This window comes from Podarcis muralis, chromosome 7 (assembly GCF_964188315.1).
Source record: "Podarcis muralis chromosome 7, rPodMur119.hap1.1, whole genome shotgun sequence".
NCBI lineage: Eukaryota > Metazoa > Chordata > Lepidosauria > Squamata > Lacertidae > Podarcis > Podarcis muralis.
The window spans coordinates 67,732,790-67,758,302 of record NC_135661.1 but is presented as its reverse complement, the minus strand read 5'-3'; the positions used below and the strand labels follow the sequence as shown (position 1 = coordinate 67,758,302).

Here is a 25,513-nt window from a genome sequence, read left to right as displayed (position 1 = left end):
TTAGTTGACTGGGGGCCAATATCTCGGGTGTCAAAGCACACAGCAGGAAGAACGCAATGAAGGCCTCAGATGCAGAGGAGGGAGTGCCACAGTTTAGGAGCTGCCACAGAGAAGACCCTCTCGCCGGCTGTCTTTCACACACACCAACTTCTGGGGGCAATGAAACGACCAAGAGAGCTCCCTCTGCTGATCTGAACACCCAAAAAGTTCTGTGGGGAAGAAGGAAGCCTTTCAGAGTTGGTTTTTTTTTTGGGGGGGGGGGCAGCTTGAATTGAGTACGGAAACGAACTGGCAACCATTGTTAGTGGTTGCGTGCCCTACTTTTCCCGAAGACAGCCTTGGACTTAATGGGATGGAGTTGTGTGTGTCCAATCCCTCTTTTAGATTGCAACAACTTTGCTGATTAAAAAAAATATGCGGCAATGCTGCATTGGGGGGCCGCCTCCCCCCTCTTTCTTTCTGCAGCACCCCGGAACCTTTGCGCCATGGGCAAAAACAGAGACAGGCTTTTCGGCGGGGAGTTTTACGCACCTCTTTGCGAGCGAAGCCAGTACCTCCGCCAACAAACTTTTGCAGGTGCAAAGGAGACTGAAAGCTGCGCCCATCTCCGGGGACGCCCGCGGGAAAGGGCGCCTGGAAGGGCCCCGAGAAAGCCTCTCGCTCCCCGGGCCCTTCCAGCCACCTGCAGACAGCCTCAGTATCCAGCCCACCCCGCACCCACCCGCCTGAAATCTTTCCACCCCTTAATCCTCGGCTCCTATATTTAGCCCAGCCCCCTAGTGCTATTTTGACTCCCTGGCCGTCATTTATAAGTGACCGAGTGGCCCCTCCCCTCTCCAGCACGCCTGCGTTATTTCGCCCTCTTGCCTTCCTTCCGCGTCAAACTTCTCCAGCGAGTGCGAAAACTTTCCCTTTATTCCGCAAGTACGTTCCCGCCTCTTAAAAAACACCAAAAGTCACCAAAAACCAACAACTACAACTGTCATAAAACCAGATCCGGATCCAGCTGGGTCCGTTTCTTGCCCCCCCCTCCCCCACGACTCCCCGTTAAATATTTTCAGGCGCTCGCCTTAGCGAAGCGTGGCATAGGTTTGTTTGTGTTTTTTTGGAGAGGAGAAGCCATGGGGCAAGCGGAGGAGCTGATCCGAATAGGCAGAAAGCTGGATAAGATGGTGTCCAGGAAGAACATGGTAAGAGAAACGGTGCGCGTGTTGTGTTTTCGCTTTGCTTGTGTGCTTTCTGTTTTAACTCTGCTTGAATTCGCAGGAGCCTGTCGCTGGCACTGGAAGGTCCCTTTCGGGTTTCAAGAAACAGTTGCTTTTAATGTGGTTTCCTGTGGTTTTCTTACTGATCGGCAAACTTTTTGCAAAACCGTCCGAATCGAAGGAGCTGCAGCTGCAGCTCTCAACAGTTGCGGGGCGGGGAAATCAGGGTTTTAAAAAAACACCTCGCAGGCTTTGCATTACAGCTGAGAATCGTTGTGCTCTTTAGGTGACCCGAGACGAGCAAAAATATCTTATTTCCTGTGTTTGCTTTGCTTAAAAGCCAGGTTCCCACCCCCAAAAAATCTGGGGAGTAGTTTTGTTTTCTCTCTCTTTCCCACCCCACCTCAATCATATTTGTGAGAGCTTCAGTTTTCTTTCAGGGACAGTGTCTCTCCCCCCCCCCCCTTGCTCCTGCAGATCTCCAAGTGGCCAGTCCCTAAGAGGATTTGGAGAGAAGGTATGTAGACAACAGGTGTTTGGCAGGAGTCTGGCAATGTAAATTTAATCTTTGCCTGGTGTCTTGCTGAAGGAATGGCAGCAGAGAAGTAAAAATAATGTATGTCCTGCAGGAACAGGGGGAGGAAAAAAGGACCCCCAGCATTGCCTTCCTCCAGCCAGCTACATGGGAAGATGTGTTTGTGTTTTTGTGTGTGTGTGTTTGTGTGTGTGTGCAACCACAATTTAAAGCCTGAGAAATAAAGTTACATGCCACTCCAATCTGCAAGCAGTGAGAGACTCCAGGAGTTTCAGGGTTGGGTTTCCTTGGAATCATAGAGTTGGAAGGAACCAACTTTTATTTTATATACTGTGATCTTTTTATGTGAATTGCTCTGAGACCTCCGGGTATAGGGTGGTATATTAATAATAATAATAATACAATGCATAAATATACAGCTGTCGTTTATGGGGTGTGAATCAAACCTGTGACCTTGGTGTTATCAGCCCCACACTCTAACCAGCTAAGCTATCTTAGGAACGAAGGTCAGTAGAGATGGTGGTGCCTTTGGGACATATGGTTTTATTTGAACATATATGCAACCTGAGCATAAGATAGAGGGGCTCATGACATTAGCACCCTGGCAAATTTTACTTAAGAATAAGATTGCTTTGAATCCAGGGCATCCTAAACATCCTTCTATGTCTCCAGCTTGCTTCCAGCTCACTCAAAACTACACTGGCTGTGGTGGTGGGGAAAGGCCCAATGATTTGTTCTATGGCACAGAGCAACTTCTTTGCTTATGCTAATTGTGGTGCTTAATTCGCCAGCCAAAGCCATTACCAAGACGAAGGGGCTGCTTTGGCAAGCTTGCTCTTGGACATTACACAGACACAGAATCCCAAGGATTGGAAGGGATTCTGGGCATCATCAAACTCATAACAATTTATTAGTACAATTGCAAATGCAATTGGGGGGGGGGTTATGTGCTATGTTGTACCGTATCGGGCAGATGCTTCACCTGTGATGGACATAGGGTTATATCTTTAATAGTAACATTTGATTAGGTTATCTATATTTTGTAAGTGAGCTCCTGTGGTTCGGTCCCAGATCCTGCCCACCTAGCAGTTTGAAAGCATGTCAAGTGCAAGTAGATAAATAGGTACCACTTTGGCGGGAAGGTAAATGGCGTTTCCATGCACTGCTCTGGTTCGCCAGAAGCAGCTTAGTCATGCTGGCCACATGACCTGGAAGCTGTCTGCGGACAAACGCCAGCTCCCTCAGCCTATAGAGAGAGATGAGCATGCAACCCCAGTGTCATCCACAACTGGTCAGGGGTACCTTTACCTTTACCTTATTTTGTAAGTCATTTTGAGACATACTGGGTCAGTTCACATAACCGCTTACTTGAAATCCAGCTTCTGTCTCGCTGCTAGTTTCTGAAGCCGCATTCATAGACACAATCCATATTGACCCTGTTGCTTCTTGACAAATGTTGCTTGATTTGTAAACCCCTCCCCCTTGCCCAAATCAGCTTCAGTGCAACTAGAAAACCTACGCTGAATTCACTTTATTATTAAGAATGGTGTGTACAGTTAAGATGGCTGTTGCCCATGTGCAGACGAGAGCACATGCAAAAATGACGAGAGCACATGCAAAAATGAGTGTGCATGCGCATCATGAATAGAAGTTCCATGTTGCAGGGGTGGGGAAAGGAAGAAGGTCTTGTGCATTGGGTGAAGACACCCCCCCCCCATGTGAATGTGTTGGGTGGGGAGAGAAACTTTCTGTATTTTAAGCTGCTAATGTGAATGCTATGTACAGTGGTATCTTGGGTTACATACGCTTCAGGTTACATACACTTCAGGTTACAGACTCTGCTAACCCAGAAATAGTACCTCGGTTAAGAACTTTGCTTCAGGATGAGAACAGAAATCGTGCTCCGGCAGCAGGAGGCCCCATTAGCTAAAGTGGTGCTTCAGGTTAAGAACAGTTTCAGGTTAAGAATGGACCTCCAGAACGAATTAAGTACTTAACCCGAGGTACCACTGTACTAAGAAACTTAGAAACTTAGAGTCATCTAGTCCAAGCTCTGCTTAAAAACCTCCAAGGAAGGACTTGTTCTGATTGGTGGGAGATGCAAACTTTCCCATTTCACCTGGCTCTTCAAGGCACAGCTATGGAGTTGAAAAGCTAGACAACGTCACCGTCAATGCTTGTTTACTCTGCCATGTGTGGCAATTGCGCATTGGCTTCTGAAGCTGGGTGTGTTAGTCAACCTGATTGTAACATTTTCCTTTTTAATGATTAGGTCACTCACATGCGAGAAGGGAATTGAACTGAGTGCTAGCTTTATTTTAAAACGCACCCCAATGGGTAAAATAGGGATCTAATGGGGAGAGGGAAGGCTAGAAAACGAGGGATGTGCTTTGTGGATTAGGGACAATTAGAGGACATGTTCTTGCTGAGGAGTTTGGGACCCCTCCCAGCAAAATGAGCAGGAGGGTCCCTGAATGTGGCAGGGCTGGTTTACCACTGTGGGTGGGGAGCCTCAGAGCTGGGGGCCAGATGTGGTCCTCTCTTCCTGGCCCTTGGCTGGCTCTCCCCAGGGGTCATGCCCTCTCTCCCCAGACCTCACCCCTCATCGGCCTTGATTTCACACCCTCCTTGAGCGTTTTTGCATGGCTGGGATGCTGATAATGCCTTCTACTTGCCTGGATGGAGGATAAAATGGCCTCTCTGTCCAGCCCTTGGAATTTGGACCCCAGGCCACCCCCCTCGCCCGTCCTTCTGCACACCAGAGTGTGTTTGCCCTGTGAGATGTGTCCTTGAACTCCAATCAAGTCTCTTGCTTGTCTGCACAGAGGACAGAGAAGAGTGTGTGTTCAAAGGAAGCTAGCCCCCTTGTATAAAGGCAAAATTTGCATTTGTTACTCCACCCACTTTTGCCACTGGTCCCGCCCACCCTTGGCGGGTCCCTTTGGAAGGTTGCCCAGGAGGAAATGCAGCCCTTGGGCTCAGCCCTATAACACCATATATGCCCAGAGCGGAGAGGACACAAGCCCACACAGTGCAAAATTCTCTAAGTGCACAGCTGTCCTTGCATTATCTTCCTGTGGACAGGTTCTGTTGCATTTACTCGAGAATGGACACATTCTTTTTTTAAATAAAAATTGTATTTATATCCCACCTTTTCCCCCAAGGAGCTCAAGGTGGCATAAGTTATTCTCCCCTTCTTCTCCACAAGAACCCTGTGAGATAGGTTAGTCTGAGGTTCCAGGCCACCCACCCAGTGAGTGGGGATTTGAACCCTGGTCTCCTAGGTCCTAGTCCGGCACTCAAACCGCTACACCACCATAGAGTTGGTGTAGGTCAGTGGATGTTTTGCCATTCTTATTTCACTTGAGCGGTCTGAGGATTTTGTCCTTTGGCTCCCGAGCAGTACTCAGCAGAAGGTGAACCTGAAGTTAATGTTTGACTTCCCTGGCAAACTTTGCTCTAGGGAGCAATGACTGTAAATAACTCCTCCCTACCCTCCTCTGCCAGATCTCCTTCAACACCCACCCCTCCACAGACTTAAGGCCAATATTGGAAGGTTCTGCTGCAACCACTGTAATTTTGCAGATCATGCTGGCATAGAGGGGGGGAAAGGCTTTCCTGCTTTAGGGAGACTCTGACCTGGGAAGGGAGCATGAAGAAACACAGGGATCTGCCCTATACTGTGTCAGACCCATTGGTCCATCTAGCTCAGTATTGTCTACACTGGCTGGCAGCAGCTCTCCATCTGGAGCCTTGACATTTGGAGAGAGGGGTGTGTGGCTTAGGGAGAGACCCGAGGGCCAGTTTGAGAAGCTAAGTGGGCCACATTTGGCCCTCGGGCCTGAGATTCCCCACCCTTGCCTTAGGGACTAGAAACCTGAGCACACAATGGGCAATATGAAAGAAAGCTCACCCCCACAACCAGAAGTATTAAGGGTGCACTCACCCCTATTGTAACTAGGCAGGGATAGAGGAGTTTACTGATGTCTTCCTTTCCCTGTATAGAAGTATTAACAGCAGAGAGAGGCACCTCTTTGTCAATAATAATAATAGTAATAATAGTAATAAATTTATTATTTATACCCCGCCCACCTGGTTGGGTTTCCCCAGTTGCTCTGGGCGGCTCCCAACAGAATATCAAAAATACAATAGAACATCAAATATTAAAAACTTACCTAATAGACGGGTGCAGAAATCAGAAGCTCTGCAGTGTAAAATGTTTGCAGTATGTATGTTTGTGACATCATCTTGGAGAGCAATGGAAATCAATTGGTGACTCCCTCACCCACCCATCACCCGCGAGAGAGTTTTTGTTTTCCCAAAGGCGAGAGAGCCCATTGGAAGTCACATGTGCTGCCTGCTTGGGCTGCTGCGGCCAATTGCAGAAGTTATTTGAGACGCAGACAGACGTTCCGTTGACAAGGAAACAACATTTGACTTTTGCAATGTCAGGTTTCCACAAAAACCCATGGTGGTGTCAACACTTTCCCCCGAAACGAATTTCCAGATAAGGGTCTGCCTGCTGGTGGGGGGGGGGGGACAGGGACATGTTGCCCCATGTTCTTGCGAATGGTACGTGTTGGCCACAGAAACCTCCAGCCCTAATAATTATTTAATAATAATAATTTATTATTTCTACCCTGCCCATCTGGCTGGGGTTCATTCATTGCAATGTGCCAAATTCAAGCTTGGGCTGTGCCACTGGAAACCTGCCACCTAGAGTTGATTTGTAGTGGCATGCCAAAATATGCATAAGTTGAAAGGTGGGTAGCACTGTCATGATGCATGCAGTCATTGCAGTCTGGCTCCGTCGCAAGCACTGGCTGGTTGTCTGTTTGTGGCTCCTTTTTTACAACCACAGTCAGACACCAAATTGGTATGGTCTCAAGCAGTGTCAGGAGTGAGGCAGCAATATCATCAGATCATCATCTGAAGCCCATCTTCATGTCTGGAATGTGGCAACATGAGAACGGGTCTTTTCTGTGGTGGCTCCCCAATTGAAGAATGCTCTCTCCAGGGAAGTTCACCTTCATTACATATCTTTAGGCACCAGGCAAAAACATTCATTTTCTCCCAGTGGCAAGAAGAGCAAGAGCAGCTCTAAGGGGCTCGGGTGGTTTGTTGTGGGCCTTCTGCTTGAGCCATGAACCTTAGAGTGTGTCTGCTGACTCCTGGCTCCACCCTTAGTGACCACTGAGGGCATCCTCCCTTGAAGCAGGTATGGGGGGCCTTTTTCAATTCTAGAGCACCACCTCCCCTTCTGGGCCGTCTTTCTGGCACCAGCAATCAGAAGTGAGCAGGGGCAAAAGTGGGTGGAATGGAACAAACGCTCATTGGGCTGACATGCCCTTCTCTGTCCTCCATCCAGGCAAGCCAAAAGCACGATCTGAGTTCAAGGATGTGTCCTAGCCAGGAAACTCCCAAGGGCCAGATACAATGGTCTTGGAGGGCTGCATCTGGCCCCTGGGTCTGAGGTTCCCCACCCGCGCCTCAAGAGATTGTCACTACAATAGGCATATTGCAGGAGACAAGGAGAACATATTTTAAGGCTTTTTAATATTCCCTGTGTGTGTGTTTGTTTTTCCCCTTCTTAGGAAGGAGCTCTCGACCTACTGAAGAAACTGAACAGTTGCACAATGACCATCCAGCTGCTGCAGGTATTTGAATTCTGGGGCATAAATACTCTGGGCCAACGAGGTGCTGTCTGGACATTTGCCTCATCTCAAAAAGGGTGTTGGGGGAAGTTCAGAAAAGGGCAACCAAGATGATCATGGGGGTGGAGCAGCCCCACTACAGGGAAAGGGTCCAGCATTTGGGACTCTTTAGAGAAATAATGACACTTGACACAATTATTAAGGTTAATGGGCTAAATAAGGCCACAACTTTATTGGTTACAGGTGATGAGTGGTATTGGCGTAGGCATTGGTCCTAGCCGACTATATCCGACTTCAGCCCATCCGCTTGAAGTCCGGGAAGGGTTAACCACCAGTAGGGGGAGTCCTGCTGATGCACATCAACTAGGAACTCCCCTGGGGTCACCGATAGGGGGCGTGCCTTAGGCCCTCACCTCCCCAGGCTTTGGACAGGGCCACACCCCCCGGAATCCTTTATTGTACTACCTTTCATTATGTGGGGCAGGTGATGGCGCTACCTCCCCTCTTCCATCTACGGAACTATACCAATGCCTAACTGCCAATACCAAGGAAGTTGTGATGATTTGCTATGAGGTAGGCGAAAACCAAGTAGCTGGTGCCAATTTGCTGAGTGGAAAAATTCCTGCCAGGCCCCTCAATGGCGACCAACTGAGGTCCATAGCAAGGTCAAGGAATGAAAACCTTATAGGGTGGGAGGGTGGGAAAAGCAGGAACTGTGTCCTGCTTTAAATAAGGCAGGCCACACCCCCAGAGCCTTCCAATTGGCTGGCCAGGAGGTGATGCGGCCGGAAATCCTCCCAATCACGCGCGTGAAGCTCGCAACCCCACCTCCTCCATAGGGCGGAAGTGGCTTTGGACAAGTTCATGGAGGATGAGGCTACTAGCTATGATACCTATGCTCTGTCTCCATGGTCAGAGGCAGTTATGCTTCTGAATACCAGCTGCTGGAAACCACAGTGGGAGAGAGTGGGTTGGCTGCTGTGAGAACAGGATACTGGACTAGATGGATCATTGGCCTGACCCAACAGGCTTTCCTTATGTTTGCTGGAGCACAACTCCCATCATCCCTGCTGCTGATGGGAATTATAGTCCAACAACATCTGGAGGTCAGCGCTTTGGCTTTGCAAGGTCAGCTCTGCCTGACATGGGCCTCTGAATCCTCCAGCTGTTCCCTGGTCCCTTTTAAGCTGGAGACGTGAAAGATTAAACCAGGGACATTCCACATGCAAAGCGTTTGCTCTCTCGCTGAGAGCTCTTGCATAAACGGCTGCTGATCCCTCTTCTCTGTCTCTCAGACCACAAGAATTGGCGTGGCTGTCAACACAATCCGCAAGCACTGTGCTGACGAGGAGGTGGTAACTCTGGCGAAAATCCTCATCAAGAACTGGAAGAGGTTGTTGGGTAAGATTGCATTGTTGTGGGTGGCAAAAAAATGCCAGCAGGTTCTCTGAGTATCACCATTAGAAAGCTGCTTAGACTTCAAGAAAACCGCATTAGCTGAGGGTGTTGGGATTTGTGAGGCCTTGTGCCCCAAGGGAGAGGGGCCTGTAGAGCAACGACAGGGGATGTGTAGTCCTCCAGATGTAGCTGAACTACAACTCCCATCGTTCCTGGTTCTTAGCCATGCTAGCTTTGGATGACAGGGTGATTCTGGGTCAGAAAGACAAGAAAATGAGAGCCCCGGCGCTTCCATATTGAGACATTGGGGACTAGTAGGATGCAGAGGGTGGCGCTGTGGGTAAAAGCCTCAGCGCCTAGGGCTTGTCGATCGAAAGGTCGGCGGTTCGAATCCCCATGGCGGGGTGCGCTCCCGTTGCTCGGTCCCAGCGCCTGCCAACCTAGCAGTTCGAAAGCACCCCGGGTGCAAGTAGATAAATAGGGACCACTTACTAGCGGGAAGGTAAACGGCATTTCCGTGTGCGGCTCTGGCTTGCCAGAGCAGCGATGTCACGCTGGCCACGTGACCCGGAAGTGTCTCCGGACAGCGCTGGCCCCGGCCTCTAGAGTGAGATGGGCGCACAACCCTAGAGTCTGTCAAGACTGGCCCGTACGGGCAGGGGTACCTTTACCTTAGGATGCAGAGTATACATAGCTGGGGTGACTATCGGCTGATACTGTGTGGGTGTTGCACATCATACAGGTGATGGTGTGAGAGTGAGGCCCAGGCAGGTAAGTGTGCCTATTGCCTTTCTCCAACACCATCTGTGCATATGTAGCCACTCTCTAATAGACAACCAAATGGTACCGGTGGGGCTGTGGTTTGCCCTTTTGACCATGTATGTTCTTCCAGGGAAGCAAAATTGGAACTAAGAGCTTCTCTCATAATCAGTAACTAACTGGGTGCTGCTTTTACAAACTCTCACAGAGACAGTATGACACACCAGTGGCGTTTGGTTGGTTAAATGTGTACAGGAGTGTTCCATTACGACTCAATAGCATAGCATTTTCTCATGCAACTACAGTAATAACAACAATTGGAGAGTTTGGAAATGTGTGCTATATTCTTGTAGGAGTTAATAGACCTGACGGTTACTGCTGGAAATACTAGTGGAAGATAGTTGTTCATCCCACACTTTGTTTTTGGAGAGTTACCTCCTGGTTTCTTTTTCTTTTTTTATTCAGCCAGTTTATTCCAACCTGAAAAGACTGGTTGCAAAGGATTTAGTTTGTATTTTAAAGTGTGGCTTGCTTTCAGAAGCTGAGGGTCAAAAAAGGGATCTAGGTTTTAAAGAAAACAAACAAACAAACAAACAAACAAACAGAAGGTAGCCCCACGTAGAGTGAATTGTAGTAGTCCAAGTGGTATACAGAGGTATACTGCCTCCAACAGTGGAAAGCATCATTGATGATTTACAAGTCCTGTCTTACCAAGCAGAACAACAAAGGAGACTGATGATAAGCATGCAAGGAGTTGGACATGATTGTTCCTGTTGTTTTAAACGGAATTATAGCCATGGGGCAAATCTGGATCACAGCAGGGAGCTTGTTGTTGTTGTTGTTCCTCCTCCTCCTCCTCCTCTTCTTCTTCTTCTTCTACTACTACTACTACTACTACTACTACTACTACTACTAATTATAAAAACCATTTGCCCTCGTTGTGGTTCTGATCAAAATCCCCAGCCCCAGCTGTGACTGCTGTTGACTTTTTAAAAATCATGTAATTATTAACTTTAGTTATCAGCATCTCTGCCTTGGTGTGTGCTGTTAGGGGTTTGGTGGAATTTAGTTGCAACTGCTTCAATGTAAAAATCCATAACTCCTCAAGTCCCGTTGAATTATTACGATTTCAAAAACATTGCCACCCTCCAGTTTGCAAGCATATTTTCCCATTCATAGGGACTTGAATTTTTTTTTTTGGGGGTGGTGGTATTGTAGTAAGGTTAAAGCTTACTGGGATATGATATATAATGAATTGAAAAAGATGTTTAAAATAACATTTGTAAAAAAATAACCACAGAAGCTTTCCTTTTGGGAATTATAGGAGTAGAACTACCTAAACAGAATAGAAATTTATTCATGTATGCGACTTCAGCGGCAAGAATGTTATTTGCCCAAAAATGGAAAGAAGAAGTCATCCCGACGAAAGAAGAATGGATACAAAAACTTACGGAATATGCAGAAATGGCAAAACTTAACAGAAAAATAAAAAAATCAAGATAACAAACTTTTTATAAAAGAATGAAAATAGTTTATTGAATATTTACAAACACACTGTAAGATTGGCAGGATTATTGTAATAACCTGGAGTTTCATTATATATTTAAATTAGATGAATAAAAAAAAGTTAATCTGGAATATGCAGGAAATGTAAGAAATAAATTTAAGGAACTGCAGAAAGAGGAGGAAGGAAGTTGAGTTTGGAAATGTTGGAATGATTGTAAAACTATTGAAATGCATATAACTGAAAATCAAATTATTATTTTTAATGAGTTTTTTTAATTGAAATTTGAGATGCTCACAAAGCAAGTAGAAGTGTGAGGGTGCAAACTAGAAAATATAGAAGACTTTACAATATTTGATTGTACCTGGATGTCCCATTTTCTCTCTTTTAGAGTCGGGGACGGAGAAGAGTAAAAAGAAGAAAGAGAGAGACAAAGGGATTGATAGCCCTGGCTGGAAAACCGAAGACACCATTTCCCACCCTGTGAATCTCTGCAAAAGTTCTAGTGGAAAACAAAAAGACCGGTATTCACATGTTAGGGCCATTCACAGCTTTTAGTGCAAGGAGGTGCAAATGTTGATTTGAATCGGGTCCAGTTGTCTTCCCTCTAAAAAGCGATTCTGTTGTAGATATCACATTTCAAAGTCGACAAATATTGTTAGTGGTAAAATTGCTACTACACCCCCCCCCCCCCCGTTAGCAGGAAACCAAAGGAAAGGGAGATGAAGGCACTGGATGCAGGAAAAGCAACAGAAAGAACAAATTCTCAAAGTACCAAAAATGTTACATACCGTAATTTGCAATGCTAACAGAATTAAGAAATTTCTTCACCAGGAGCAACACTTCTTACCACCACTTCTAACTAGTTGCAAAGATATACCTCTGTAGCCTTCTTTGCTACTAGAATTTAGCCAAATTTTTAAAGTATATATGATGATATAATTTGCTCTACGCTACCCATGGATTCCTTTGATATGGACGGCAGTCTAGAACCATATATGTTGATGATGAGCAGCAGCAACAATAGCACAATATTATTATGCCTAAGAGTGACTTTTAGCATCTGTGGCTGGTTTGTATTAGGGAAAATTGCTTTGCAAAAATCTGTAAACAGTCGTACCTTGGTTTTCAAACAGCTTGGTTCTCGAACGTTTTGGCTCCCGAAGGCTGCAAACTGGAAGTGACTGTTCTGGTTTGTGAACTATTTTTTGGAAGCTGAACATCCAGCGGGGCTTCCGCGGCTTCCAATTGGCTGCAGGAATCTCCTGCAGCCAATCAGAAGCCGCGCTTTGGTTTCTGAACGTTTTGGAAGTCAAGTGGACTTCTGGAACGGATTCCGTTCGACTACCAAGGTATGACTGTATTTGGATGAATCTGTTGATGAAATTTCGGGATGCCACAGGCTGATGTGGAATTGTGGAGAACTGAGTTTAAGATTGGAAAATGAGAAACTGAAATGGACAGGTTTCCCCCATCCCTACTCAAGAAATTTAAGTTTTAGATGAATCTCCAGGTGGGAGGCTTAACCAGAATGAAATCATTTATATGTCACCCCTAACTATTTTTAAACGGGATAGCCTTGAAGGGCAACCATAGGGACATTTAATTGGGCCTAATTATTTGCAAAAGCTCCTGCCCAGTTTCTAGGGTGTTTATTGTTTTAACCTAAGAGGCGGCATCTTGTTAAGCAGGCGCTCCCTTTGCCACGGTGTTCTCTGCTTGTACTTGGAAAAATGCCCATCTTGGTTGCCAGGCCCTGTTTAGTTTCACTTTCCACTTCAGCGCCTGTAACAGCAACTATATCGCTTATTCTGTGTCATTTGCAAAATGGTGGGGTGAGCCAGGATTGTCCCTGGACCTTGTTAACCACCGTTTGACAGATGGCAGAGCTGCTCTGCGCTGATAGCTTTGGGGAATGCTCTGAGCTCCGTTAAACAGAGAGAGCTTCCAGTCTTCTTGCTGCTACCCAGTTTGCTGCAGATGCTGAGCATCAGATAGGTAAAGCTTTGTTTTACAATTGTCTTATGGCCGGCAACCAGGTGGCATAGAAAAGATTTAGGGCATGGATTCACAGAGCTTTATTTGCAGGGCTGTTGCTGCCATGTTGGGATTCCAGACACGCACGAAGACTAGGGTGCATTCTTCTTATGAGCTGCTCATTTTATCAATTTCCACAGGTGCTGCAATGTAATACGAGAAAGGCATGAGCCGTTTTTTAAAAAATAAGATGAAGATTTCTGGCTAGCCACATGCTTGCACCTTCCTCCTGCCACATTGCAAGACTGTTTTTTATTTAGTGGCAATGCCAAGGCAAATATTGCTCTGGGGGTTTCCATGTTAGGATGGAATAACGTGCATCATTAGCACTATTAAATATAAATCAAAGGGGAAAATATGCATGTGGGTTCCAGTGCCACAGCTTGGGAGTCAGAGGTGGGTCTGGGGTATGGACCAGTTGAAAACCACTGTGCCAGTGTACATTTAATGCACATTACTGATATAAAGTACTAGGGACGCGGGTGGCGCTGTGGGTTAAACCACAGAGCCTAGGACTTGCCAATCAGAAGGTTGGCGGTTTGAATCCCCGCGACGGGGTGAGCTCCCGTTGCTCAGTCCCTGCTCCTGCCAACCTAGCAGTTCGAAAGCACATCAAAGTGCAAGTAGATAAATAGGTACTGCTTCTGGTTCGCCAGAAGCGGCTTAGTCATGCTGGCCACATGACCCGGAAGCTGTATGCCAGCTCCATCGGCCAGTAAAGCAAGATGAGCGCCACAACCCCAGAGTTGGTCACGTCTGGACCTAATGGTCAGGGGTCCCTTTACCTTTACCTTTACTAATATAAAGTAGGTGCACATTTAGAATTCATATGTTGTGGAAAGCAAGCCAGCTAATTTCCCCATACAAATCAACCCAGATAAATTCTTCAATTATTTTGCACCCCGTTCCAGATCACCCCAAATCTGTTCCTCTTCTATTCATTTAGCCCCAGTTAATTTCCCCAAAGAGCATCCTCCATATCAGTACAATTATCTTTCAATTATTTCTTTTTTTAAAAAGGCATTTATGTACTGAACACACTCTAAGCAGAGGATAATCCTACAAAGGATAAAGCAATTAAAATTCCTCATAAAGCTGAACATAAACCTGAACACCACCTTATGTTGCCTGCTGGATTAAGAACGTCTTTGGCAGGGCTCAGAGTTATCTCCCCTTATATTCTATGATAAGTTCAGGAGGTAAATTCTGCCAACTGGAGAAGCCACCTCTACTGCCAGCACAGACACTGAAATGCATGATGCTGGAGATGGCAAACTGAAGAATGCCAAATTCAGGCAATCTAACATGCTGTGTCTCTCTATGCAGAGATCCCAGAAGTGCTTCAGCTACATCGAAAAAATCCCACTTGGAACCTAAAAAAGAGAGGTACGTGTCCTTATCTTTCTTCAGTGGATCTCATAATATTTCAATTTCCTGGAAAGCAATCTTGCCAGTGGAGACTGATCCCTTAGGGCAAGGGGCTCACTGCCCCATCTCCAGTCTACCATCAGCCAACCCCACCCAGCTGCACTCTTACCTGTGACCAGTCCAGGGGGTGGCACTGCCTATTGGCTTCCTCCTCCTCCTCCTCCTTGGTCCCATTGTTACCCTTGCAGTTCTCAGCAGGGAGGAGGATGGGGACAAAACTAGACTTCGTTGGCTCTGCCTATCCTAGGCTCTGGCTCCACCTACTTTTTGGCTCCACCTACTTTAGAGGGACGCAGGTGGAACTGTGGTCTAAACCACTGAGCCTCTTGGGCTTGCTGATCAGAAGGTCGGCAGTTCGAATCCCCGCAACGGTGTGAGCTCCCAATGCTCGGTCCCTGCTCCTGCCCACCTAGCAGTTCAAAAGCACATCAAAGTGCAAGTAGATAAATAGGTGCCGCTTCTGCGGGAAGGTAAACGGCGTTTCCATGCGCTGCTCTGGTTCGCCAGAAGCGGCTTAGTCATGCTGGCCACATGACCCGGAAGCTGTCTGCGAACAAATGCCGGCTCCCTCGGCCTATAGTGCGAGATGAGCGCGCAACCCCAGAGTCGTCCACGACTGGACCAAACGGTCAGGGATCCCTTTACCTTTACATCCTACCCCACCAGTTCCAATGGACACAAAGTCCAGGCATCCATTTCCCATGTTAATGTTAGGGGGTGGAGATTGCATAACTCGGCAATAGGATACGTGCTTTACCTGCAGGAAGCCCCAGGTTCCATCCCTAGCACCTCCAGTTAATCGGGTAGGAGATGATGGGGAATAATCTGCCTGAGACCCTGCCAGTCAGAGTGGACAACACCAGGCTAGATGAACAACAGTCCAGTCTGGTGTAAGGCAGTTAGCATGTGTTCCAAGCTAACAGTCTGGCAATTTATAGCTCTCTTTTTTGCACTTTGTACCCTTTTCCCCCCAAAAAAGAAGAGACTCCGAAGACTCGAGATCTTCCAGCTCCACTGCTGCTTCCTCCTCCTCTCCCAAGAGGCTGTCAACGGACAGGTAAGTTACTTTGTCAGCTTTGCTGATGCTGCATAGCTGGCCTTTTACATGGCGCCATTGCTAGCTTTGCAAGCCCAGGAGGGCATTTATCCCTGTTCTAGTCCATAGTGTTCAGAGAAAGTGTTTGACTGGTCCCCTGAGAGGACGGGCGGTTTCCTAGTCTAGTCCTTCCTGGTTCTTTATTTCATACGTTACCCTTCATCTTCCATGAAACAGTGAGCCAAGAGCTGCGCTCATAAACAGGGTCCCATCCGCAGCATACATTTGAAGCACAAGTATACCGCTTTAACGGTCACGGCTTCCTCAAAGCATCCTGGGAGCTGTAGTTTATCCCTCACAGAACTTCAGTTCCAAGCACCTTTAGCAAACTACAGGTCCCAGAATTCCTTGGTGGAAGTTTCATGTGGTGCAGTGCTGCTTAGTGCAGATGGGGCCATTAAAAAGAACTGAATGTTATATACTGAGGATAGAGGCCTGGGGTTAATATTAATAAAATTTAACTATACGTGGGAATTCCCCCACTCCCATTTCAGTGAGTGTGTTTTGGCATCTTATTTGTTGCACCTCTTTGTCTTCCTTACAGGAGGGCCTCCACTGGCTCCAACCCAGCTGCATCTCCTCCCGGGTCTCGGAAGAATTCTACCGATAGCAAAGAAGAGAGGTATGGCTGGGTATTTGTGTGTCCTCCCCAAGTGGGGAGGGGGAAGATGAAACTGGATATAAAGATCTCCTAGTGAGCTTCATGGCTGAGTAGGGATTTCAACCCTGGCCTCCCAGATTCTAGTCCCACATTCTAACCACAACACCACCCTGCCATGAATTTGAGCCACAAAAAAACGTTAAGGAGAGGCTGGCTGGATCAGACCAATGGTCCATCTGGTCCATTACCATTTTCCCAACAGCTGTTAATCAGATGCCCCTTTGAAGCCAGTTATTGCTTCTCCGCAAATGGTATTTTTGTGGAATATTCTGCCCATAGAGATCTTCTGTTTCCACCTTTAAACAGCTGTTGAAAACGTTTCTGTTCTGCCAGGCTTATGTTGGCAATTAAGAATATCTCTCTCCATAGTATTTACTTGATGGTCTTTGATTTTAAAATATTTTAATGTGTTTTTATTATAAATAGATATTATTGTATATGGCTTTGATATTTTTTTACAATATAGTGGTATAGATATTAGATATTTGTATAAATAAGTAAAATAAATAAACCTGAAGGATGCCTATGTCCTTCAGGACTAATAGCCGTTGGTAGCTTCGTCCTCCATGAATTCGTCCAATCTCCTTTTAAAACCACCCAAGTTAGTGTCCATCTGTTGACATACCTTGTGGCAGCGAGTTCCATAAGTTAATGATGTACTTTTTTGAAGAAGTGCTTCTTCTCCTTTCTGAATCTCCCAGTTAGTTTCACTGGGTGGCTCCCCTGTTCTAGCATTGGTGGGGGATTACGTTATTGCTAGGAGATTAATAATAATAATAATAATAATAATAATAATAATAATAATAGAGAGGAGCATTTAGTTGTTCATTTTTGTGTTTTTATATTGTAATCCTCCCTGTGATCCTTGGATGAAGAGCAGTATAGAAATTTAACCAATGAAATGAAATGTTATGTAAGCCCCCTACCCCTGGTCTGGAGTGGTCCAGGCTAGACCACAGACGACCTCAGTAAGAACTAGGCTTAAAAAGAGAGCCGACCTTAGGTAGGGGGGACGTTCTTCATGGTGATGAAGGGGCATGGTTCTGCTTTTGCAAAAGACCTGTTGTTTTCTTCCCTCTTCAGATCCCACAGCAAAGCTAGGCCAGATGTGCCCAAGACTCCAACCAGCCCCATCACTCCGACATTTTCATCTTCTACCTGCTTCTTGGCATCGTGCTACCTGACAGGAGACTCTGTCCGGGACAAATGCATTGAGATGGTCTCTGCAGCTCTGAAAATGGATGGTGAGAGGCCAATATATGCCTCTGTGGCTCAGGAAACTTTCCAGCAGGGATGGGGAAGCAGAGGGCCTTCAGATGCTGTGCAGGTCGGGGGCACTTTTTGTTTTCACATTTTCACTTCTTAAAATATGGCAACCCTAGGTTAGGGAAGCAATGAAGAAATGCAGATGGAATCCAGAGAGGAAAATATGGATAACGCCTCATTGAGCAAACTGAACAAAAAACAGTGTGTAATTCAAGTAGAAAAACAAAACCTCGAGAGAGGTTTATTCTTTCTTAGTACAGACCCTGTACAGAGGAAGGAGACATTAACACATACGCAGAGGAGGAACTCCCTCAGAACTACCAGGGCATGAGCTGCTTCAGCAAAAGTCCTGCCACTAATGCTAACAAGAATTAACTCCTAAGTGGCACACAGAATGATCTCTTCTGTTCCGCTTCCTTTTCTCCTCAGATGATTACAAGGAGTTTGGAGTCAATTGCGACAAGATGGCAGCTGAAATTGAAGATCATATCCTTTGGATAGGATGGGTTCTGTGGGCCAGAGCAGTGTTTTGCTATCACTCACTCCAGGGCTGTCTTTTAGTCTTACTTTCCCATCTATAAAATTGGGATACTGTTGCTGATCCCAAGGGTTCTACCTTACAAAACGGTTTTACGGTGGTACCTCAGGTTACAGACGCTTCAGGTTAGAGACTCCGCTAACCCAGAAATATTACCTCAGGTTAAGAAGTTTGCTTCAGGATGAGAACAGAAATTGCGGCAGCAGGAGGCCCCATTAGCTAACGTGGTGCTTCAGGTTAAGAACAGTTTCAGGTTAAGAACAGACCTCCAGAACAAATTAAGTACTTAACCTGAGGTGCCACTGTATATCTATATATATAATATGAATATGAAGTACTGGAAGCGCTTTGTAAACGGGCTCTATGCATAACAGTATTGCTTCTGGGCTCCAAAACAGATGAGACATAACAACAACAACAACATAATTTTATTTGTATCCCGCCCTCCCCGGCAAAAGCCGGGCTCAGAGCAGCTAACAACAAGTAAAAATAGCATAGTGTACATAAAATCACACAGTCAATTAATTAAAATACATTCTAAAATCAATTCAGAATCAACCATTGGGTTAGAGTTCTATGAGGATTACAGAAGGAGAGAGGGGGTCAGACTGTGCCTTGGCCAAAGGCCTGGCGGAACAGCTTTGTCTTGCAGGCCCTGCAGAAAGATGTCAAGTCCTGCAGGGCCCTAGTCTCTTGTGACAGAGCGTTCAACCAGATTGGGGCCATGGCCGAAAAAGCCCTGGCTCTGGTCGAGGCCAGCCTAACCTCCCTGTGGCCCGGGATCTCCAAGATATTTTTATTTGAAGACCGTAAGGTCCTCCGTGGGACATACCATGAGAGGCAGTCCCATAGGTATGAGAGTCCTAGAGAGAGATTGGATACACACACGCAGTGGAGGCTGGCTTGCTATTTGTGATGCATGGCAATGAGGGTTTGGGGCTTGCTATTTGTGATGCATGGCAATGAGGGTTTGGGGCTTGCTATTTGTGATGCATGGCAATGAGGGTTTGGGGCAGAGATCTGTTGCATTGCCCCCTACCTGAAATCCTTTTTGCTAGCAATGCTAAGGATTGAACCCAGGGCCTTCCCCACACAGAGCATGCGCCCTGCCAACTGAGCTCTGTGACCCATTTCATTCTGTGTATCATCCTTTTTGCCCTTCTTCCTTGACGCCTCCACATATCTACCAGGAGCTGAAGGGCACCGATATGAAGTATCGCAACCGTGTGAGGAGCCGCATTAGCAACCTGAAGGACCCCAAGAATCCTGGCTTGCGCCGAAACGTGTTGTCCGGAGCCATTCCGCCCAGCCTGATTGCCAGGATGACGGCGGATGTAAGTTGGGAGGAGAAGGAACAGGATGGGCTATAACTTTTTACATCCGTGGCGGGGAATCTCTGTCCCGCAGGCCTCATTGGGGGCATGAGGCCATTTTGGCCAAGCCTCATGTTCCTTCTGCACACCTGGCATACATAGGCGCCGACTCCATGGGGCTTGAGGGGGCCCGAGCCCCCTCAAAAATTCGTTTGGGGGGGCTCCGCCCCCCCAATAATCTCCGGCGCCCCTGCAGCAGAGCGCCATCGCCGCCCCTCCCCCAGCCCAAAATGCACAGGGAGGGGCGGGCTGCATGCCTCCTGCCCTCCCTCCCGAGCAAAAGCTCCACCCAATTTCCTTTGGAGCTGATTAATAGGCGCAGCACGCTCTCCCCTATTCGCTCACGAGGAGGCGGCGCCACTTTATTTGCATATTCATGAGCTTATTTATTATTCGTGAGCTTTCCCGGGCCCCCCCAATATTTTTTATAAGTCCGCGTCCCTGCTGGCATATATGGGATGTCAGGTGTGAGCAGGTAAAAGATGTGACTGGGCTGAAATGGGGGTTTGCAGGGATGTGAATTGATCTGTCAGCCTCTGCAGTCTCCAGTGTGTTGGTCTTTGCTAGCCCTAACAACCAGCCGATGGTTTGGCCTTGCAAAGCGCTGTGGCAAGTTTAGGACTGGTAAGGCAGAAAGTCTGCTCTAACTAAGTAATTAACTGCAGGAAATGGCCAGCGATGAACTGAAGGAGCTGAGGAACGCCATGACCCAGGAAGCCATACGAGAGCATCAGATGGCGAAGACTGGAGGCACCACAACTGACCTCTTCCAGTGCGGCAAATGCAAAAAGAAGAACTGTACCTATAACCAGGTGAGGAGAGGTGGACTAGGCTATTGGGCAAGACCTATCAGGCTGGGCACGTTCACATGGTAAAAAAACAACAACGAATCCCTCTGTGCTTCACAAGAGATCTCTGCAGTCAGCGAGAAAAGGAATGCTAATGATGTTAGCTTACACATTGCACTGTAGATATAGTCAATTTCAGGAACCGCAGAAGAATCTGAGCAAGATCTCTACCCCCCCCCCACGCATGTGTGTGTGTTCAGTGTTTTTTTCTGGGGGGACACATACCCCTAAACATTTTATGAATCTTTGTACTTTTATCAATTTACTGTGTTTATTTTCCCCAAGATGAACTATAAAAGAGTGATTTTTCTTGAGTCAAAATGAGAGTACAGTGGTACCTCGGGTTAAGTACTTAATTCGTTCCGGAGGTCCATTCTTAACCTGAAACTGTTCTTAACCTGAAGCACCACTTTAGCTAATGGGGACTCCTGCTGCCGCCGTGCCGCCGGAGCCCGATTTCTGTTCTTATCCTGAAGCAAAGTTCTTAACCTGAAGCACTATTTCTGGGTTAGCGGAGTCTGTAACCTGAAGCGTATGTAACCTGAAGCATATGTAACCTGAGGTACCACTGTACCCCTAAACATTTTTTGGGGGGGGAGCACTTGTATATGTTTACGTGGCTATTGCCATTTTGGCTATTGCCTTCATCTGCTGCTCTGGTAACAATGAATGGATGATGTATCCAAGGTGGCAGTTATAGAGCTTTGAGGATGGCACACTTAGAATGGCTTCATTCATCAGAGCCAAGCAGTGCTGGTACCATCCTCCAGGCTGAGGCCATGCGGTCTTAAGGTGCCTGGTGTGTACACCATAGTTGTATGCTAACATAGCTGGATCTGTTGGGATCTCTGCAACTATTATTGATAAGACTGACAGGCTGCGGTTCTCAGAACTGAAATTATTTGCTCCGCTGTTTTGGTCAGGATTGCAAATTTGTGGTTTCTAAAACGTGTGTAGATGGGTTGTAGTTTTACCCGTGTACTGGATATGACACCCCCCTTTTTTGCACTTGGATTATATTGTACGATGTGCAGGTGGTGTTCTCTCTCGAGTATATCGTCTTTATATACCATTTAATGCAAAAATGGGCTTCCAAGTGGCTTGCAGATTATAAAAAACAGTTACACAAACATATAAAAATCCATCATTCCCTTTAAAGCAACTTTACAATTAGACCAGGAGTTTTGGGTTGAGAGATCAAGGGAATGTCTGTGTAAACAGATGCAATATAATATAGATTGATATATAGCTATAGGCATTCTATGTGTGTGCCCTGCCAGGCCCTTTGCTCTGTCTTTGGACTAGCAGAAGGGGCAAAATGCATAGCGAGCAACTGTGCTTAATTTATGTAATTTATGCAAGTTGCAGAATCCCGCTTTCCTTAGTGCAAGATTGTGGCTTAAAGCTTGATGTGCCCAAATTTGATAGTGGCAATGAACATGCTGGAATTTAGTTGTGAGGATTAAATTTTGGAAGCTGGGGCCTCTTTGCTACTGGAATTTGTGCTCCAGTTTGCTCAGAAAGGCAAACACCCAGCTCACAGCTGACTTTCTCCTTGCAGGTGCAAACACGGAGTGCTGACGAGCCAATGACGACCTTTGTGCTGTGTAACGAGTGCGGGAACCGCTGGAAGGTAGTATTCCCACCCCCACCCCCACCCCAAATAAGTTTTTATCTTTGCACATTTTTGTGTGTACACATCAATAGGCATTCATTTTACATTTTGGAATTCTCTCAAAAACTGGCTAAAATGAAAGGATAACTTCATTGTGATCCATGTATCGATTTGGGAAGTTGGAATGAAGTTCGCTTAAAATGCAGGCAGAACAAAATTCCTGAGCATCGCTACTCATGCCACAAAGGGAAGGGGTGTGTATGCCTTCCCTTCCTAGCATACCAGCTTTACCTCTGTTGTCCCTTCATGTCCATGTGAGGACAACCCATTTAGATATGGCCCAGGTCCCCTCAAGTTAAATCCCAGTGCGTGTAGGTCAAAATCTCGTGGCCCAATTCCCCAACCAAATCTGGGGAATGACCATGTTGGTGCTGGTGAATTTGTCTTTGTGTGGACACCTGGGGATGTTGAAGGTGAGGCAGGTGGGGCTTTCCTGCATGCAATGTCCCAGAAGATCCAGCAATGTTCAGAGAGTGTCCTTTCCCCTTGCAGTTCTGCTGATGTTCCTTGATGGATGTTCCAGTGATGGAAAGATGATGTCCTGTCGCAGTCGTTCAGAAGAAACTTTGAACTATCCACTGAAGAAATAACAGCAGGAAAGTGGAAGGGGTGCACATGAAAGGTGGAAATGCTGGACCCTTAGGGGTGAATTACTTAAAAGGAGTGGTGATGGTCTGTTGTTAATTCAGGTGATGGAATGATGCCACTATTAGGAAGGCTGTGTTCTGCGAACATACTGGGCAAGTGCAGAATTTTGCTTGAGTGCGGAATTCCACCTTCTGAGACTCCACATTTTCGTTATTATAAAAAGTTTATACCCCTTAAGCTTTGAAATTGCATGTGTGGGCAATAGATAATGAAAATCTCTGAAGCCCGGGAGTGGATGAAGATTCTTTGTCTTCAAGATATGGCACATCAGTAGCCTGCAAAAGGTCTTCCTTCCTCTGCCCAACTCGCAACACTTCCTTCAGATCACAGAACCCAACTTTTCACGATACATAATTTAGATCATTTTTTATCAGCGTAGGATACAGTTCTGACTGCAGCCCATTAGCTTATCGTGTGCTGTTGGGGGATTACCTCTTTCAGAGGATTCAAATGTCAGATGTGGCCCTCTGGGCCTCTCCATGTGGCCCTTAGGCCTCCCCCTCATTGTGCCTCCTTGAATGCTTTTGCCTAACTGGAGTGTGTCCGGAACTGTTAAATGCTCTCTTGCTTGACAAGATAGAGGTTGGGGAACCTTTGGGTGGCTTTCTGTACAGGAGGGTGAGCCTCCTTTACTCCTAGCAGAAGAGGGAATTTTCAGCAGACGTAGTTTCTCCCTCCCCTGTCTGACAAGCCGTCACCTACCAACATTCCCTCATTCCCTCTCCTATGAAGCTGCCTCAGGCTGAGCCAGACCATTGATCCGTCTGGCCCAGGGCTGCTGCTTGCTTTCCCAACCCTTCCTACTTCCAGGGTCCCTTTAACGGTGATGGCGGGACTCTGCATGCAAAGCTTTGCTCTGCTGCTGAGTGGCGGTCTCCCCTTGCGTCTGGTCACCATGGAAGCAGGAAGGTGGACGCATAATGCTTTTTCAGAAGGGTTCCAGGCTCTAGCTCTAGGGCAGAGGTTCCAAAGTGTGGCACCTGAGGGTGCCGGTGTGCCAGCCATTGCCTCCTATAGTGCCCACGAAAGGTCTTTGTAAATATCCTGTAAAAAATAATAATAATACCACAGTACACTAGTGATTGCTTCCTCTTCCTGCTCACTTCCTGTTTGTACAGGCTCGGCCTCTCTTCTACTAAACTCACAGCCTTAAACATGCCCACTTGCCAGTGGATGCCTGGTTTCCTATCTGTTCTGAATGGGGTGGTTGAATGCTCTTTTAGACGTTGAGGCCATTTTGCCATCCCTCGGTGGCAGCCATTTTGTGACGCGACGGGCCCCCATGGCAGCCATGACACTGTCTCAAGATTTGTAATGTACCCACTGGCTGAAAAAGGTTGGTGACGTGTGCTGTAGGAGAGGTAGCCATTGTGGATGGGGTCAGTCATTACACACGGCAGATGGCGTTGGCTAAAGATTAGAAGCATCTTGCGGCAAAGTGCCCTGTGTCAGGAGCCCACTCATTCATTCCCCCAGTCATGAGAAGGGATCCCAGAGAATTCAGTTGGAAACGGATGTGGGAATTTCTACTGTTTCTTGGCACATTTAGAGCAGAAATAAATCCAGTGACTACAGGTGGTTTTCATTCACAAAGTTCCTGTTTGTTTGTTCTTAAAGCCCACAAGTGACAAGTAATTAATGACTTAAAAAAAAAAAATTGTTTTGACATTTCCTGTACATTGAAATGGTGTGGAAAGTAATTACATAGTTAATTAAATTCATAATGTAAAGGATTGTGTAAATTACATTAATTAGCAAGACAAATAACATAGAATTGGGCAGAAAATGAACTGCAGTGGAAAGGAAATAGCAGTGTTTGCAACAAAGGTGGGTTGGAACGCAAACTACTGCCTTCTTGCATCCCTAGTCCTGAGCTTAACTGGGAGCAGCCCATTTTGATTTCCCAAAATGTCCCAGATCGATGCTGTAACAAGTGGCCTGGGGCACTGAGGGGAACCCAAAATGGCAGGTGACACCACAGTCAATCCCGCCAGATAAGCCTAGGACAGGTGAGTGGGCTGCACTTGGAGTGCTTCTGGTTCTGATGCCAGAGAAATGAAAACTGCAACAAACCTGGGAGTGGGAATTCAGGGTAATCCATTTTCTATTTCTAAGAACGTTTGATGTGTCCTTAATGCTTTGGAAGTGGAGCAGGTACTTAGCTTATACAAACCAAATGTTAAATGATCATTGATGGCCCTTGTACGTTAGTAAACTCTTGAATGCTCACGCATTGCTCTGCGTGTCCATTCTGGGATGGAAACAGAATATGGTGTTTCTCCAGCAGAGTCATACCAAAATTTTTGGGTTACATCAGGGGCAGGGAACCTGAGGCCTGAATGCGGCCCTCTAGATCCCTCATTCTGGCCCTTGGGCCTCTCCACAGGTCACACCTTCCCCCATCCTTGCTTCATACCCAGAATGCCTTTTGGCTGCTGGGATGTGTCCTTGAACTCCAACAATGCCTCTTGTTTGTCGTGGAGGGAGAGGTTTGTGTTTGTGTGTGCGTGTAAGTAAACTAGCCCTCAACTAAAATGCCACAGGTTGATGCCAAACGGGTGTTTGCTAGATTCTCGAAGTCTTCTATAGGGGCTAGATGGGGCTCTTCTGATCTTTCTCTCATGCCTGAACTGGGTGATATGTTGTGCCTGAGCCACAAGGAGGCAGTCCAGGTCTGTCGGCTGCAATTTTTATTCTTACGGAGAATATTGTGAGAGGTTTGTCCCACACTCTGTTTTCCATCTCCACCTCTTGCAGAGCAGGTGTGCTTATAATAATAGTAATCATGATATGATATGATGGTCATTATATGATTTCATTTGCAGCCCACTTGCCTTCCAAGATGCCGCACAAAGGCAGTGTATGTTGGGTCTGCATTGCTGCATCCC

At 46.6% G+C, this 25,513-nt stretch overlaps 1 protein-coding gene across 2 annotated transcripts; it reads left to right on the top strand.

Annotated features, from left to right (window-relative positions):
• Positions 1-884: 884 nt before the first annotated feature.
• Positions 885-24,854, top strand: TCEA3 (transcription elongation factor A3). Of its 2 annotated transcripts, none has more exons than XM_077932005.1 (13): positions 885-1,190; positions 7,335-7,397; positions 8,690-8,795; positions 11,447-11,579; positions 14,419-14,478; positions 15,500-15,577; positions 16,161-16,238; positions 17,361-17,521; positions 17,973-18,034; positions 19,266-19,415; positions 20,120-20,266; positions 21,864-21,935; positions 22,470-24,854. In XM_077932005.1, the coding sequence occupies exons 1-13, from the start codon at positions 1,122-1,124 to the stop codon at positions 22,476-22,478; spliced, it is 1,188 nt and encodes a 395-aa protein (XP_077788131.1). In that variant the 5' UTR covers positions 885-1,121; the 3' UTR covers positions 22,479-24,854. The 2 variants fall into 2 exon arrangements, with proteins under 2 accessions (XP_077788131.1, XP_077788132.1); XM_077932006.1 differs by lacking the exon at positions 885-1,190 and adding an exon at positions 1,649-1,722.
• The last annotated feature ends 659 nt before the right edge of the window (positions 24,855-25,513 follow it).

Excerpts from the sequence above, each read along its gene's own strand:
- TCEA3 (XM_077932005.1), top strand. The coding sequence starts at position 1,122 with ATGGGGCAAGCGGAGGAGCTGATCCGAATAGGCAGAAAGCTGGATAAG. Across the intron at positions 7,398-8,689 it reads TGACCATCCAGCTGCTGCAG|ACCACAAGAATTGGCGTGGC; the intron begins GTATTTGAATTC and ends TCTGTCTCTCAG. Across the intron at positions 20,267-21,863 it reads AGAACTGTACCTATAACCAG|GTGCAAACACGGAGTGCTGA; the intron begins GTGAGGAGAGGT and ends TTCTCCTTGCAG.